This window comes from Nicotiana sylvestris, chromosome 4 (genome assembly GCF_000393655.2).
Source record: "Nicotiana sylvestris chromosome 4, ASM39365v2, whole genome shotgun sequence".
NCBI classification, from domain to species: domain Eukaryota; kingdom Viridiplantae; phylum Streptophyta; class Magnoliopsida; order Solanales; family Solanaceae; genus Nicotiana; species Nicotiana sylvestris.
Window position 1 is genome coordinate 167,733,747 of NC_091060.1, and position 15,543 is coordinate 167,749,289.

Here is a 15,543-nt window from a genome sequence, read left to right on the forward strand (position 1 = left end):
GTTGGTGCTGATGAACTTAACAGGAATCGAGTTCGAGCCTAGAAAAAGCCAAAAGGAGAACAATAAAATACATTTTAATATATAACTCAAAGAGAGCCACATGATATGGGCCAAGGCTAAAGACCCATGGGCCTGAGATTGGGCCCACGGCCAAATGAGAACTGAATCTGATCGCTTTGGGCCTCGTATTAGACAGGCTAACTCATCAAGCCCAATTCTAAATTGAAGGCCTCCTAATACTTTACTGCCTTAGGCACACACATACAATGCTAAACATGGAGATCAACTTGCTGAAATTAACTACAGGCCACATACATTTGAAAGTTGAAACTACTACTAGCTACTGTTGAAATCATGCATATAGTAATTCTAACAATAGGGATACTCCAGACATTTAAATCAGGTATTAAAATGGCAACAGTAGTTTCTAAATTCATTCAGATACTTAAAACCAGAATCCAAAACAGCAAAATCATGATAGGAGTTAACCTTAGACTGATTATCACTACTGACCTGAACAAATTCAAACAAAATCCAACAGAGGATGTTCCTCATCTAAATTAAACCCATATTGTAACAGTCCAAACACCATATACTCGACAGGAAGAGTTTAACCAAATTAAAACCAATATGACAAGCTAAAGTCCAAATACAACCCTAAGATGAGTTGTACCATCAATAGCATGAATGAATATAGTAAATCATATAGTAAAACTAATTTAAGGCAGAAAATAAGGATAGATTCTGAAGACCATAATCTGATACTTAACAAAGCTAATATTTAAATCTCCAACTTTGATTACATAATTCAAACTTGCACTTCACATATCAATAAGGTCCAAGAAGTACCTGGAGGTAAAAATTAGAGCAAAAAGATGAAGACATCAGCAATAGCAGAAGAGCGTGAAAATCAGCAAATCATCACAGCAAATTCAGCTCCCTTAGACCATCTTTAAACCCAGATGAATCATAAATCCCTTGAAGTTTTTAAGTTATTGCTAATAGTGAAACCAAAGATCAATTCCAAAACCAATTTCAACCTAAAAAATGAAGCAGAACTTTGAGTATTTTTTCAGGGTCTGAATGACTCTCTAAAAATGGAGAAAAGGGGGCCTTATATAGGCAATTCTAAGGCAGCCCTAGCCTTGTTTGCTAATTCCCCTTCTACTCTTTATTTTCTTTCGTCATTTTACCCCTTAGCCCTTCAAAATGTCTGAACCCTCCCTTATCCCTTAACAAAACAGCCTAACCTTAACCTCTAGAAGCTTCCTATAACATAAAATATTCCCCCCAACCCTCAAATACCCAAAACACCCCTTGACACCCCTGATTTACATTCAGAATGAATCACTCTTGGGGTCAAATTGACCCAAAACCCAACCCAACTGAACGAGCCTCTTTAACCGGGTCAGAGATGACCACACGGTTAATAGAGAAGCCCAATCAACCAAAATGATTAAACATAATCAAATTCAGTGATTAACAAAAGAAGAAAAAAAAAGAAAACAATCCAGAATTAAAAGATTTCATAATTAACCCTAACTTATGCTATTAGCCAATTTGAAAAAAAAACAAACGAAGATTAATTCAACTAACAAAGAAAACAAAAATAACGAAACAAATATAAGCATAAAAGTAATAATAACATAAAAAATAGAAAAATAAGCAAGAAAATAGAGTCAGGAGAAAAAAAGGGGAAATGTACCAATTCTTTACAGAATGAATTGACAAATTGAGACGACTCGATGAACGATGAAAGAAGTCAAAGTTTGGCCAAAATCCGGTGAGTCAATCAAAATTCGATGACCTTGGAATGAACTAAAACTAATGCCAATCGATTGCTCTCGTTAAAAGCAATCGACTAACGTAAGTTCTAGGTCAAAACGAGTCGGAACTTTGCGTGAAATCAGAAAAGAAGAACAACTTAGGGTTTCTGAAATTCCTAGATTTGAAATTGGAGGAAGTCCGTTGGGATTTTTGGGAAATAGATGCAGGTATAGGATTTAGGAGGGCATGAGGATTGTGTGGGAAAATTTGGAAGTGATTGGGGTGGTCTGCCGCCGGTGGAGACGGTAGGGACAGTGGAGGAATTTAGGGGCGGCTAAAGTTTCTAGGGTTTCTGAGTTTAAGAGACGGAGAGCGTGGGAGGGTTCGAATGGGGGGGGGAGTCATTTTAGGACAGTTTTATATTTAGGGGGAGGTTAGTTCCGAACTGTTGGATCACTAGGATCAAACGGCTGTGATCAAGGACATGGGAAACGGGGTCGTTTTGGTCGTAGTGGGGATTGGACCGGGTTATTTGGTTTTGGCTAAGATTTTAGGGCAAGTTTGGGGTGTATTTTGGGCTTAACCATGAATCAACCCAATTTAAATTAAAACAAACCCTTTTTGCAATCAACCCCTTTATTTCCTACTCTTTTGTTTTTCTTTTCTTTTATCTCTTTTTTTTATTTTTAAATAAAAACCCTAATATATCTAAATTGTGAAATTAAAATAATTACCTAATTACAAAAATTATAAAAATTACTTAGTCCTAAATTAAAAAAGAGAAATCAACAATCTAAGAGGCAAAAAATAAAAATGAGCCAATTTTTGTAATTTTCATTTTTTTAACCAAACAAATAACTAACTCATTAATCCTGAAACTGTAAAATAAAACCTAAATGCAATGCATGATATTTTTGTACTTTTTCATGATTTTAATAAAATAAAAATGCACAGAAAAATGCAAACAATTAACAAAAAATTCTACCAAAAATCTATAAAATTGCAAATAATGGGAAAAAATTTATTTTCTTAGATTTTATGGGAGTAATTCCTATAGGGAAAAAATCACGTGCTCACAGCTGCCCCTCTTTGCTCGAAAACCCGAAGAGTTTTCATGCAAAGATAAAGTGAGCGGATATGAGTGATTTTTGCCCATTTGAATACTCCGTGGGAAGCATTTTGAAAGATTTGACCGCACCCTGCTTCCAAGGTTGCCTACATAACCTTGGCTATAAAGGAATCAGGTCAGTGTAGTTTGGGAAGTTTCGGTAGCTGGGACTACCATGAAGCTGTGATTTTACTGCTGCTGCTACTGCTTGTTGAACTCCTTATTACACCAAGACAAAATAAAAGAAGCTAGACTAAACTATGATTATGAATTACAAGAATCCTATCTACACATCTTCAAACTTGATCTTGCAGTTTCTTCCGCTCTGTTGTCTTGTACTCTCTAGGTGAGCTTCCTTTGTTGCCTCTTGAATTTCATTCTGAAGTGAATTCCCTTATTCTCTAGGTGGCACCTGATTGCCAACATTTGAACTGTATTCCCTTGTTCTCCAGGCGGGCGCCTGATTACCAAACCATAAATTGTATTCCCTTTGTTACCTTAAACTGTTTTCCCTTGAAACCTGTGTTGTCTTCCTTTGAAACTTGAACAACTTTCCTTATTCTCCAGGTGGCGCTTGATTACCAAAACTTGAACTATATTCCCTTGCTCTCTAGGTGGGTGTAAAGTTTAACTGCATTCCCTTGCTCTCCAGGTGGGCGTCTGATTGCCAAAAGTTTAACTGTATTCCCTTGCTCTCCAAGTGGGCGCCTGATTGCCAAAACTCTAATTGTATTCCCTTGCTATCTAGGTGGGCGCCTGATTGCCAAAACTTTAACTGTATTCCCTTGCTCTCTAGGTAGGCGCCTGTAAACTTTAACTGTATTCCCTTGCTCTCCAGGTGGGCGCCTGATTGCCAAAACTTTAACTGTATTCCCTTGCTTGCTAGGTGGGCGCCTGATTGCCAAAACTTTAGATGTATTCCCTTGCTTTCCAGGTGGGTGCCTGATTGCCAAAACTTTAATTGTATTGCCTTGCTCTCCAGGTAGGCGCCTGATTGCCAAAACATTAACTGTATTCCCTTGCTCTCCAGGTGGGTGCTTGATTACCAAAACTTTAACTGTATTCCTCGAAACTTGACATGTTTTCCCTTATTCTCTAGGTGGATGCCTGATTTCCAACACCTATACTGCTTTTCTTTGAAACTTGACTTGATTTCCCTTGTTCTCCAGGTGGGCTCCTGATTGCTGAACTTGAACCGTCTTCCTTTGAACATTGTTGTTTCACTTTGTTCTCCAGGTGGTTGCTGATTACCAACATTTGAATTGTATTGCTTTCCTCTAAAACTTGAATTGTTTTCCCTTGTTTGCCATGTGGGAGCCTGATTGTTGAACTTGCATTGTTTTCTCTTGAGACTGTTTTTCCTTTGAACTGTCTTCCCTTGTTCTCCAGGTGGGTGCCTGATTGCTTGAACCTGAACTACTTTCTATTCTTGAAACACATGTTGTCTTCCCTTGTTCTCTAGGTGGGTGCCTGATTTCAACAAAACAGACAAAACAAAAGAAATTTTTCTGCCCCAGTTTGATATTGGGAACATCTATGAGTGTTAACCGATTCTTATTATCAAAACAAATTCTAAACTAAATTCCTTTATCCTGAAAATTTCAAATCAAGCCTCATCTCAAAAGTGAAAAACTCAAATGCCAAATTATACCTCCCAAAAGTAGACCTCTTGTCAGACCTTTGTCATTTGCGAGGGTCTCAAAACTTACTAAATCCTGTTATCCAGGAGGGTACTGAAACTTACTGCCGAGTCTGTCTGGCACCTGCTTTCCTCATTGAGGGTTTCTCTGAAACAAACGAAATTTCCTACCCCTGTTTCAATCAAAGAAAAATTTTGTTAGTTTGAAAATGTGGTGGTTAGTTTGCGGCATTCTTACTGAATGTGGCCCTTTCACTGTCGTGCTTTGCTTTGACCGGCCGCCTTGAACTGGCCAAGAATTGTTTGCCCTTCTGACTGAATTTCAACCACAGGACCCTAAATGACCCGAATGCTCTACACCCAACCCATTGTTTTACATTTCTATCCTTCCAATTTGAACCTCTGTATCTTCCACAAAATTCACAAATCACTCGATTGCCTGAACTTTCATTAACACCTTATTTTTCACTTTTGCATCATGCTATTTCTGGTATGTTGTGGCTGCACTTTGCTTTGTGCAATTTGGAAGTTGGTAATAAGCTTTGCAATCCTTTCTTTTTCTCAGCAAGTCTAACATTGAAATAGTTTTGGAGGAATAGACCCAAAAGGAAATGAAATGTAATGACTTCGAGAGTTATGAATAGAGAAGAGAATCAAAATAGAAAGACTATTTGAGGAAGAAAGGGAAAAATGACTTATCTGAGTGAGGTTGCTGGCATCAATGGTCATGACATGCACTTCGGATTAATCAACCTAGTCCATTCAGTCAATCCTCTTTCATTCTTCACATTCTATGTCTGGGGTTCCCATAATCCGATTCAATTGCAAAGTCAACAACCTTATTCGGTTTGGGGTGCCCTGAAGGATTTTCACCAACAAACCTCTCTCATTTATTCATATCTCAACTCACCATCGCCTTACGATGCCCGTGAGGGTTTTCACCAATAGGACTTTCTCATTTTTTTAATTTCTCTTAACTTTCCATCGCCTTATGGTGCCTGTGAGGGTTTTCACCAATAAGAATCTCTCATTTTTTTTTATTTTTCCTTCTTAGAACAGAGTGTTGCCCCTGATATGAATCACATATCTGCTTGCTCGACTTGGCATCTCTCGAAGACTGATCGGAAGGTCTTTCTTTGGACCGTAATGTGGGCTTTTGGATAGGGTTAGAAAGAAAGAATATCACAAAGTCTCAAAACAGCTTGAATGGGTTCAAAATTACAACTTTTGGAATCAGATCTCTTACAGCAGCCACAACCTCTGCCCCAGTTTCTTTGCTTGGGGACTTCTGTATTTTATTTTGATGGGACCGAACCGTGAGGCTGCCTATGTATCCTTAAAAGGAATCAGGTCGAATGTAGTTCATGTCATAGGAATTGCTTTGTTGTTGTTAATTTTCTCTTTCTTTTTCTTTCTCTCCCTTTTTCACTCTTTTCCATTCTTTTCTTTATCTTTTTTCTTCTCTTTTTCTCCTTTTCTTCTTTACTTATCTTTTGCGTTCGTGTTTCCAAATTTGCTACTGATTTCAAAATAGGGGTATGAAAGGAAATAAATAAGGCTCAAAAGGGTAACAAAGGATAAAATGTTTAGATGACAGAATAAAATGCTTTCGTCATTCCAATCTTCAAAATATGCCAAGTACAAACGACAATTAGATAAACCAAAGAAATCATACATAATATCTTTTGACTGCATCAGAACTGATAGTCATATCTACATATTTGCCTTCTATATCTGTTAAATATAAAGCACCATTGGAAAACACTCTTGTTATAATGAACGGCCCCTGCTAATTTGGGGCGAACTTGCCTTTCGCTTCAGCCTAGTGTGGAAGGACGCGTTTCAATACTTTCTCACCCACTTCAAATTTTCGTGGACGCACCTTCTTGTTATATGCTCTTGCCATTCTCCTTTGATACAACTGGCCATGACACACTGCTACCAATATTTTCTCATTAATCAAACTCAATTGCTCCAAACGGGTTTTGTCCCACTTATCATCATCAATTTCGGCCTCAGCAATAATCTGAAGGAATGAAATTTTAACTTTTGCGGGTATCACCGCTTGAGTACCATATACCATAAAATAAGGAGTTGCACCTATTGAAGTGCGAACAATAGTGTGATAACCCAACAACGCAAAGGGCAACTTCTCATGCCATTGCCTGGAACCTTGCACCATTTTCCGAAGTATCTTCTTTATATTTTTGTTGGCTGCCTCGACTGCTCCATTCGCCTTGGGGCGGTATGGGGTGGAATTTCGATACGTAATCTTAAACTATTGACACACTTCTTTTATCAGATGACTGTTAAGATTAACACCATTATCTGTGATGATCACCTTTGGGATTCTAAACCGACAAATGATATTTGAATGAACAAAATCGACCACTGCCTTTTTGGTCAAAGATTTGAAAGTTTTAGCTTCAACCCACTTAGTGAAGTAGTCAATGGCCATCAGAATGAACCTATGCCCAATGGATACTGCTGGCTCAATTGGTCCGATGACATTCATACCCCAAGTAACAAAGGGCCATGGTGCAGACATTGTATATAAATCAGATGGCGGAGAATGGATCAAGTCTCCGTGTACCTGGCATTGATAACACTTGCGCACAAAACTGATACAATCTCGCTCCATGGTGAGCCAATAATAACTTGCTCGAAGAATTTTCTTTGCCAGAACATACCCACTCATATGCGGCCTGCAAACTTCGAAATGCACTTCGGTCATGATAGTCGTGGCTTGTCTAGCATATATGCATCTCAACAATCCAAGATTTGGAGTTCTTTTGTAAAAAAAATCCTCCATTGAAGAAAACTCCACTTGCCAAACGTCGAATTGTTCTCTTTTGATCCCTCGTGGATTGTACCGAATATACCCCCGACTTGATGTACTCCCTGATATCGTGGAACGAAGGTTCACCGTCAAGTTCTTCTTCTACCATGTTACAGTAAACATGATGATCGTGGACCTGAATATGCAAAGGGTCAACATAAGCCTTATCTGGATGATGTAACATTGACGCCAGTGTAGCCAAGACGTCAACATCCTCATTATGGATCCTAGGGATGTGCCTGAACTCCACTAATCTGAACCGCTAACACAGATCCTGCAGACATTGTCGATATGGTATGAGCTTCAAATCTCGAGTCTCCCACTCTCCCTGAATCTGGTGCACTAACAAATCTGAATCTTCCAAAACCAGCACTTCTTGGACTCCCATGTCCACAGCTAACCTTAAACCTGGAATGCACGCTTAGTACTTGGACATGTTGTTGGTACAATAGAAATGAAGCTGAGTAGTGACAGGGAAGTGATGCCCTGTTTCAGAAATGAGTACAACTCCTATTCCAACACCTTTCATATTAGCAGCCCCATCAAAGAAGAGTTTCCAATCGGGCTTTTCGTCCTCGACCTTGTCAATATGTATTACCTCTTCATTAGGAAAATAAGTCTTCAAAGGTTCATATTCTTCATCCACCGGGTTCTCAGCCAAGTGATCGGCCAAAGCTTGGGCTTTCATCGTCGTTCGAGTCACATATACGATGTCAAACTCTGTGAGCAAGATCTTCTACTTTGCGAGCCTTCCTGTGGGCATGGGATTCTAAAAGATATACCTTAAAGGATCCAGGCGATAAATGAGGTAAGTAGTGTAGGATGATAAATAATGCTTCAACTTCTGTGCTACCCAAGTCAGGGCGCAACATGTCCTTTCAAGGGGAGTATACTTAACCTCATAAGATGTGAACTTCTTGCTAAGATAATAGATGGCTTGCTATTTTTTGCCAGTGATGTCTGTGACCAAACACACAACCAAATGAATTATCCAGGACTATCAGATAAAGAATCAAAGGTCTCCCGGGTTCCGGCGGGACCAACATAGGGGGATTTAATAAATACTCTTTGATCTTATCGAATGCTTCCTGGAACTCATCAGTCCATTTAACTGCAGCATCCTTCTTTAGAAACTTAAAGATGGGCTCACAAGTTGTCGTGAGCTAAGCAATAAACCTGCTGATGTAGTTCAGCCTCCCTAGCAGACTCATCACCTCGGTATTGTTCTTTGGCGGTGGTAACTCTTGGATAGCTTTGATCTTTGATGGATCCAATTCAATTCCCCACCGACTGACTATGAACCCCAACAGTTTCCCAGAATGGAACACCAAATGCACACTTTGCAGGGTTGAGCTTAAGATTGTACCTGCGGAGTCTCTAGAAACACTTTCTCAAATCTCTGACGTGGTCAGAATGCTTCCTGGACTTTATGATCACATCATCCACGTAGACCTCAATATCCTTATGTATCATGTCATGAAATATGGTAGTCATTGTCCTCATGTAAGTTGCCCCCACATTTTTCAAACCAAAAGGCATGACCCGGTAGTAGTATGTTCCCCACAGCGTGATGAATGCCGTCTTTTCTACATCTTCATCATCCATTAAAATCTGATGATACCCTGCATAGCAATCCGCAAAAGACCCAATCTCAAGCTTGGCAGAATTATCGATCAAAATATAGATGTTTGGTAGTGGGAAGTTATCCTTTGGATTTGTTTTATTAAGATCATGATAGTCAACACACTATGGTCTTACCATCTTTCTATGGCACTGGCACAACATTGGCTAACCACGTGGGATACCGCGTGACTCGAATGACCTTTGCATCAAGCTGCTTTGTGACTTCTTCTTTAATCTTCACACTCATGTCGGTTTTGAACTTTCTCAACTTCTACTTGACGGGAGGGAATGCTGGATCAATTGGCAATTTATGGACCACCAAATCGGTACTCAATCCTGGCATATCATCATACTACCATGCAAAATATCGTTATATTCCAACAATGCTTTAATTATTTCTTCCCTGATTTGCGGTTCAAGATGGACACTTATCTTAGTTTCTCTGACATTATCTGGATCCCCTAGATTGATTGCTTCCGTTTCATTCAGATTAGGCTTGGGTTTTTCTTCAAAATGATTTGGTTCCTTACTTTTTCTTCAAATGCCTCATCCTCATCATATTCTGATTCATCATCACACTCTATTTCTTAGATTATTATTTCAGAATTAGATTGACTTTTAAGACTTGGTCGAAGACTCCTCTTGCATGTCATGTCATTGAAACCAGCATAAAAAGAACTGTACAGAAAAGAAAAGAAAACAAAAATAAAACTATCAGGAATGATGGAAAAGAGAAATTGCATTTCATTGAAAATAAAGGATAACAGGGTTTGTACATCAAACAAGCGAAAAATAAAAATCTGGGTCACAACCTTGGAATGACCTAGATAGAAAGGAAAACAAAACAAACTACCAAGACTCCTTCCGAGTAGGGAGAGGAGTAGTCTTCCAATTGTTAAGCTTTACATTCGGCCCGACGAATTGCACGTCTGCTTTGCTAGAACCTTCTCCAACTTCTACCATATTCACATCATCAAACAACCTCTGGAACCTTTCAATTAACTTTTCATTAATGTCAACCACAGAACTTGGAACTGTTATCACTGGGCATTTTCTGATACCGGGCTTGACAAAAGATCTGGAGAGACACGGAATAGACTTCGGAAGTGCCCACGCCTTCTGTTTCAACCTTCTAGCCCTTTTCACATCTGCCGATGTGGGTTTGAATCCAAGACCGAACGTACCCAGGTTTTTAGGGAGGGACACTGACTATATGATACCCTGCAAGGATGCACCCAGACCTTTACCTGGCACAAAGTCATTTTTCAGCATTTCAGAGGCCACCATGACGGATGCAAAGGCTATCTTTGGAGTTGGAATACATTTCCCTTCTGGAACCTTCTCGACTGGCATTGTTTCAAAAACTTGATATACCCAAGGCCCTTTGTCATCTTTAGCCTCAATTAACGGGATGGAGGCGTCACTGTAAGCACACAAATTCTCCTCACCATGCACAATGATCTCCTGTCTATCCCACTCGAACTTGACTATCTGGTGCAAAGTGGACGGGACCGCTTTGGCGGCATGTATCCAAGGACGACCTAACAGTAAATTGTAAGAGACGGCTATGTCTAGTACCTGGAATTCCATGGTGAATTTGACCGGTCCTATTGTCACCTCAAGCACTATATCTCCGACCGAGTCTTTTCCTCCACCGTCAAAATCTCGGATGCATATGATGTTCTTGTGAATCCTCTCATCGTCAACTTTCAATTTGTTCAGAGTAGAGGGAGGGCAGATGTTTGCATTGGAACCATTGTCAACTAATACCCTGGCGACCACAGAATCTTCACATTTTACCGTAAGATAGAGAGCTTTGTTGTGTTCAGTACCTTCCACAAGCAACTGGTCATCAGAAAAGGTGACCCAGTTCACCTCAAATATTTTGTTGGCGATATTCTCCAGATGGTTCACTGAAATTTTGTCGGGGACATGCGCTTTGTTCAAAATTTTTATCAGGGCCGACAATGCTCATCTAAATGGATCAACAATCATAGCAAGGAAATCTGAGCGGGTGTCTTTCTCAGCTGCTCCACGATGGAGTAATCTTGTACCTTTATTTTTCTTAAAAACTCCTCCGCCTCTTCTTCAGTAACTGCTTTCTTTACCAGAATTAGATTATCTCTGGATGTTTTAGCTTTCCTTAACTCTTCCAGGGCAAAGCATCTCCTCGAATGAGTTAATCCCTGGGCCTCATTGACTTCTTCTTTCACTTCCTTTCCCTTATAAGTCAGTATCACCCACTCATAGTTCCATGGGATAGCCTTGGTGTTGATTACCGGCAACTGGGTTACAGGCGTGATGATGACAGGGTCCGTACGGGCACCCTCTACAATTATGACAGGTTTATTTGCCAACCCTGGCATGACCACTTTTGACTTTTCTTGCTTTGTTACAATGTCACTTGGGGATCTTTTCTCAACTACCACAGATGGCTTACCATTTGTCATGCTCAACTTGTTCACCGATCCTTTGACCGTTGGTTTTTTGACTAGCTTGATCTCGCTGGACCGAATCATCATAACGGATTGTTAAAGCTTCTTGGGTTCCCCATTCTTGTGTACTATCTCGATCATGTTTTTTTCCTCATGGGTTGGCAATGGGTTCTGATTGATGTTAGGTGCCTCTAGAGTCTGGACTTCAATCCGGTTTGTGTCGATGAGCTCCTGGATGGCATTTTTCAAATGCCAACACTTCTTCGTATCATGCCTCGGAGTACCAGAACAATATTCACAGCTTAAGGAGTAATCAAGATTCATTGGAGGAGGGTTTGACAATTTCAACTCAATTGGTCTCAGCATATCCAACTGCCTAAATCTATGGAATAAACTAGTATAAGACTCCCCCAATGGGGTGAAAGTTTTCTTCCGCTGTAACCTCTCATTTTTAAATGCTGGATTGGGTCGGAAACCTGGACCGGCAAGGTTTCGGTAGGCTCGTGGGGGTGGGTAAGCATTTTGTGGAGCTAGGTAGGTGTTTTGTGGGGTTGGGGCATGACATTGTAAGTAGGTAGGAGGTTAAGTATATGTCTGGGCATGGGGAACAGAAATCTGAGGGTCCGGTGATGGCAAGTAGTGTTGGGTTAGATTATATGGGGTTTGGGTGTAGGTTCGGTGATGAGGTCGAGGCTGGGTACAATGGTGTGACGGGCCCGTCGGTCTAAACCATGATCCTGAATTAACTGTCGCCATATCTTCTTTCTTCTTCTTTCCGATCACTCCTCCAATACCATTCTGAATGGCTTGGGTAGTTGCTTTGATGGCCAAGTAGCTCATAATTTTGCTTGATTTGAGCCCTTCTTCCACCATGTCACCCATCTTCACTACCTCATTAAAAGACTTTACTATGGCCGATATTAGATGGCCAAAATAAGTAGGCTCCAAAGCCTACAAAAAGTACTCCACCATTTCACTCTCCCCTATCAGAGGGTTGACTCTTGTCGCTTGTTCTCTCCAGTGAAAACTATATTCTCTAAAACTTTCACTAGGCTTCTTCTCAATGTTAGTCAAGGACAAACGATCTGGAACAATTCGATGTTGTATTGGAAATGACGAGCGAATTCTTGGGCCAAATCATCCCGGGTATACCATCTGCTGTGATCCTGACGAGTGTACCACTCCAATATCGCGCCACTCAGACTCTAGCTAAAGTACGCCATCAACATCTCATCTTTCCCACCAACTCCTCTTATCTTACTGTAGAATCCCCTAAAGTGGGCCACCGGATCTCTGTGCCCGTCATATAGATCAAATTTAGGTATCTTGAATCCCACAGGCAACTAAACATCGGGAAATAGGCACAAATCTTTGTAGGCTATGCTCACCTGGCCTCCCAATCCCTGTATGTTTCTGAATGACTGTTCCAGGCTTCTTACCTTCTTGAACATCTCCTCCTACTCTAGGTTTTTAGGCAGTTTCTCAGTCTCAACAAGGAGGTTGAAACGAGGAGTAAAGGATTAATGATCTGGGGCCTTGGAAGTAGGCTTCGGGGGATAATATTGGTTGTCTTGAGTCTGGAATAAGGGCTCACTGGAGGATCAATGAAGTGTAGCTGGCGGTGGTGCCACGAAAACAGGGGTGGCTGGTGGAGGGGGTATGGCATTGGTTTAGCTAGTGGTACTTGTGTGGTTTGGGAAGTGGTGCCTTGGTAGTGGTGGAGATAGGGGAAGCCTAGGAATGAATCAACAGTGGGAGGTTCTTGGGATTGAGCCAGTGGCGGGATAAAATGAGGGTTGGCAGGGTATGATGGTGGTGGATGACCTTTCATCCATGCCAGGAACATCTCTGTCATTTGGTGTTTCAACTATTGTAACTCCTTTCAGATTAACATCAGACTCTTCCCCTCTCTTGACGGATCAATAACACTTGCATCCAGTTCTTGGCCAGCCATGATCAACTTGTCTTTGGACCTGGTGTTGTACGGGTGAGTTGCCAGAATGCCAAACAAACTAACCACTTGCTTGGACTTGACGACAACAAACAATTTCTAAGCAGTTAACCACCAGATAGGCAACCACACGTTGGAGATGCAATGTACCTAAGCAGTTAACCATTTCTATTATGCATCTGAACGACTGCCTATGTCATCCCGGCTTTCACTAATTTCATTTTGCAATTTCTTTCTCTTTTTTTTTCATTCCCGCCTTTCTTTGCTTGATTCTTGTTTTTATTCTTTTACTCTCATTTTTTCCCCTCTCTTGTTTTGCCATTGTTTCATTCCCACAGTTTTTCTTGTTTTCTCTCCTCTTTTTTCTTTTCATTTCATGGTTATGATCGAAGCCTATGGGGACTGCCTACGTATCATGACGCCACATGAATCAGACCAAGTATAGTTCTGGGAACATGTGCGAAATAAAATAAATAAAAAACATTTTTGGGGTTTTCAAATTTTCATAAAACAGTAATAAAAAAAATTCCTTGATTACGACAACTTCCCCTACAGATTTAAACCTAAAAGCTGACAGACTCGATGAGTGGACCAACAACTTCAAAAGAAAACTGGAAATACAGACGCAAAAATGAACTATCAAACTTAGAAGAAACTGACAATACAGACTCGAAAATGAACTAACAGACTACAGACTCGAACAAACAAAGTCAAGAATACATAAGTGCCTCAACTACTGCTCCAGTTGGCCTTGCTGCGAGCCTTTGCCCCATATCTTCTTGGAGGCAAAACAATTCATTCATGATCTGTCAGACAAAAATCATAACTGAAGTGAAGAACATGGACCTAGTCATGTCTTCACACTCATTACACTTCATCACAATGTAGTCCGCAATTCTCCTAACCATTTCCCTGATAAGACCCTTCTCCTGTAGCAATCATCCGATCTGCTGAGATCTGGCATCCAAAACTTGTTCGGTTGTATGATTTTGCTCTTGAAGCTGCTGCAGGTCTTTCTCTAGCTGTGCCATCAAAGCATAGAAGTGCTCCCTTTCTACTTTGAAGTCTCTCGCCTGCTTGGCCATTTCGTTCTCAAGGACACATTGACCTTTTTCTTTATACTCACCATTCCTTTGTCACACTTCTCCTTCGGTTGCCGAACGAAACTGGCCCATCCCTCCGCATTCTTAGCTAACTTGGCTCGGGCATTTGCTAGTTCAACTTCAGTCTTTTGCAAATCATCCTCACAGTCACATACTTTTTGTGTAAGGATGTAGGTGAGCTTTTCATCTTTTCTACTTCTGCCCGGGTTCTCAGCTGCTATTCTCATTTTTCGAACTTGGGCTTGGAGAGCTTCATTTTCTTGTGCCAACCTTCTTCTTTCACCTTCAGCTTCTTGTGCATGAAGATCATTATTGAATTCCATGTTTCTCATCTTCTCTTCCAAGGTGTGAATTGTGGCTTGATATTTTTTTCTCCTTTTCTCCCCAGGCCAATCTTTCTTGGATTTTATCATAAAAAGCTGGAACATGAGGTCTCTTGGCAGGTCTCTCGGGCTCGGTCTCTGGTTCATTGTTTACACGAGACCTTTTCTCAAACCATGCGGCATAATTTAGATCTATTTGGCCCTTTGCAACATCTGGTACCTGGGTGCCATTTTTTAGATACCAGCAGATATTCCAATCCTGCTGAACTAGAGTTTTGGGAAATGCAACTTCTGGATGTAGCTCAATGACCTGGGCGGTTAGATATTCATCTTCGGGCACCACCTAGTATCTTCCTAACTGCCATAAGACCCTCTGCGATGCATATGGCTGGATACTCCTTACGCCCATCAACCTCAGGTAACCTTTGGTAGCCGTCATGTATATGGCTTCTGTCATCGGGAGCCATCCTATAGTCCACTCGATTTGACTTCCTCGAACCATAACTCATGAATTTGGGGTGATGGCGGAGATGCTAGATCAACCACATTTGTAGAAGAATATTGCAACCTTCAAAGAATTGAGACCCGGCTTTGCATAATGTCAATGCTCGATAAATGCCTGCCAGTACTAACGGAACAAGTGTATGATCTTCCTTGGTAGTGAGGATTTGTGAAATTCTGACCATACAAATATCCATTGTCCCTTTCGCATTTGGAAAGACCATGATCCTCAAAAACACCACAACAAAAGCGAA

General features: G+C 40.7%; 1 protein-coding gene across 1 annotated transcript; it reads right to left on the bottom strand.

The window, feature by feature from the left end:
- Positions 1-399: 399 nt before the first annotated feature.
- LOC138890487 (uncharacterized) lies at positions 400-6,696 on the bottom strand. The gene is made up of 2 exons (XM_070173877.1): positions 6,397-6,696; positions 400-513 (listed from the first exon to the last, which is right to left on the bottom strand). Exons 1-2 carry the CDS (start codon positions 6,694-6,696, stop codon positions 400-402), a joined length of 414 nt encoding a protein of 137 aa, XP_070029978.1.
- Between the last annotated feature and the right edge of the window lie 8,847 nt (positions 6,697-15,543).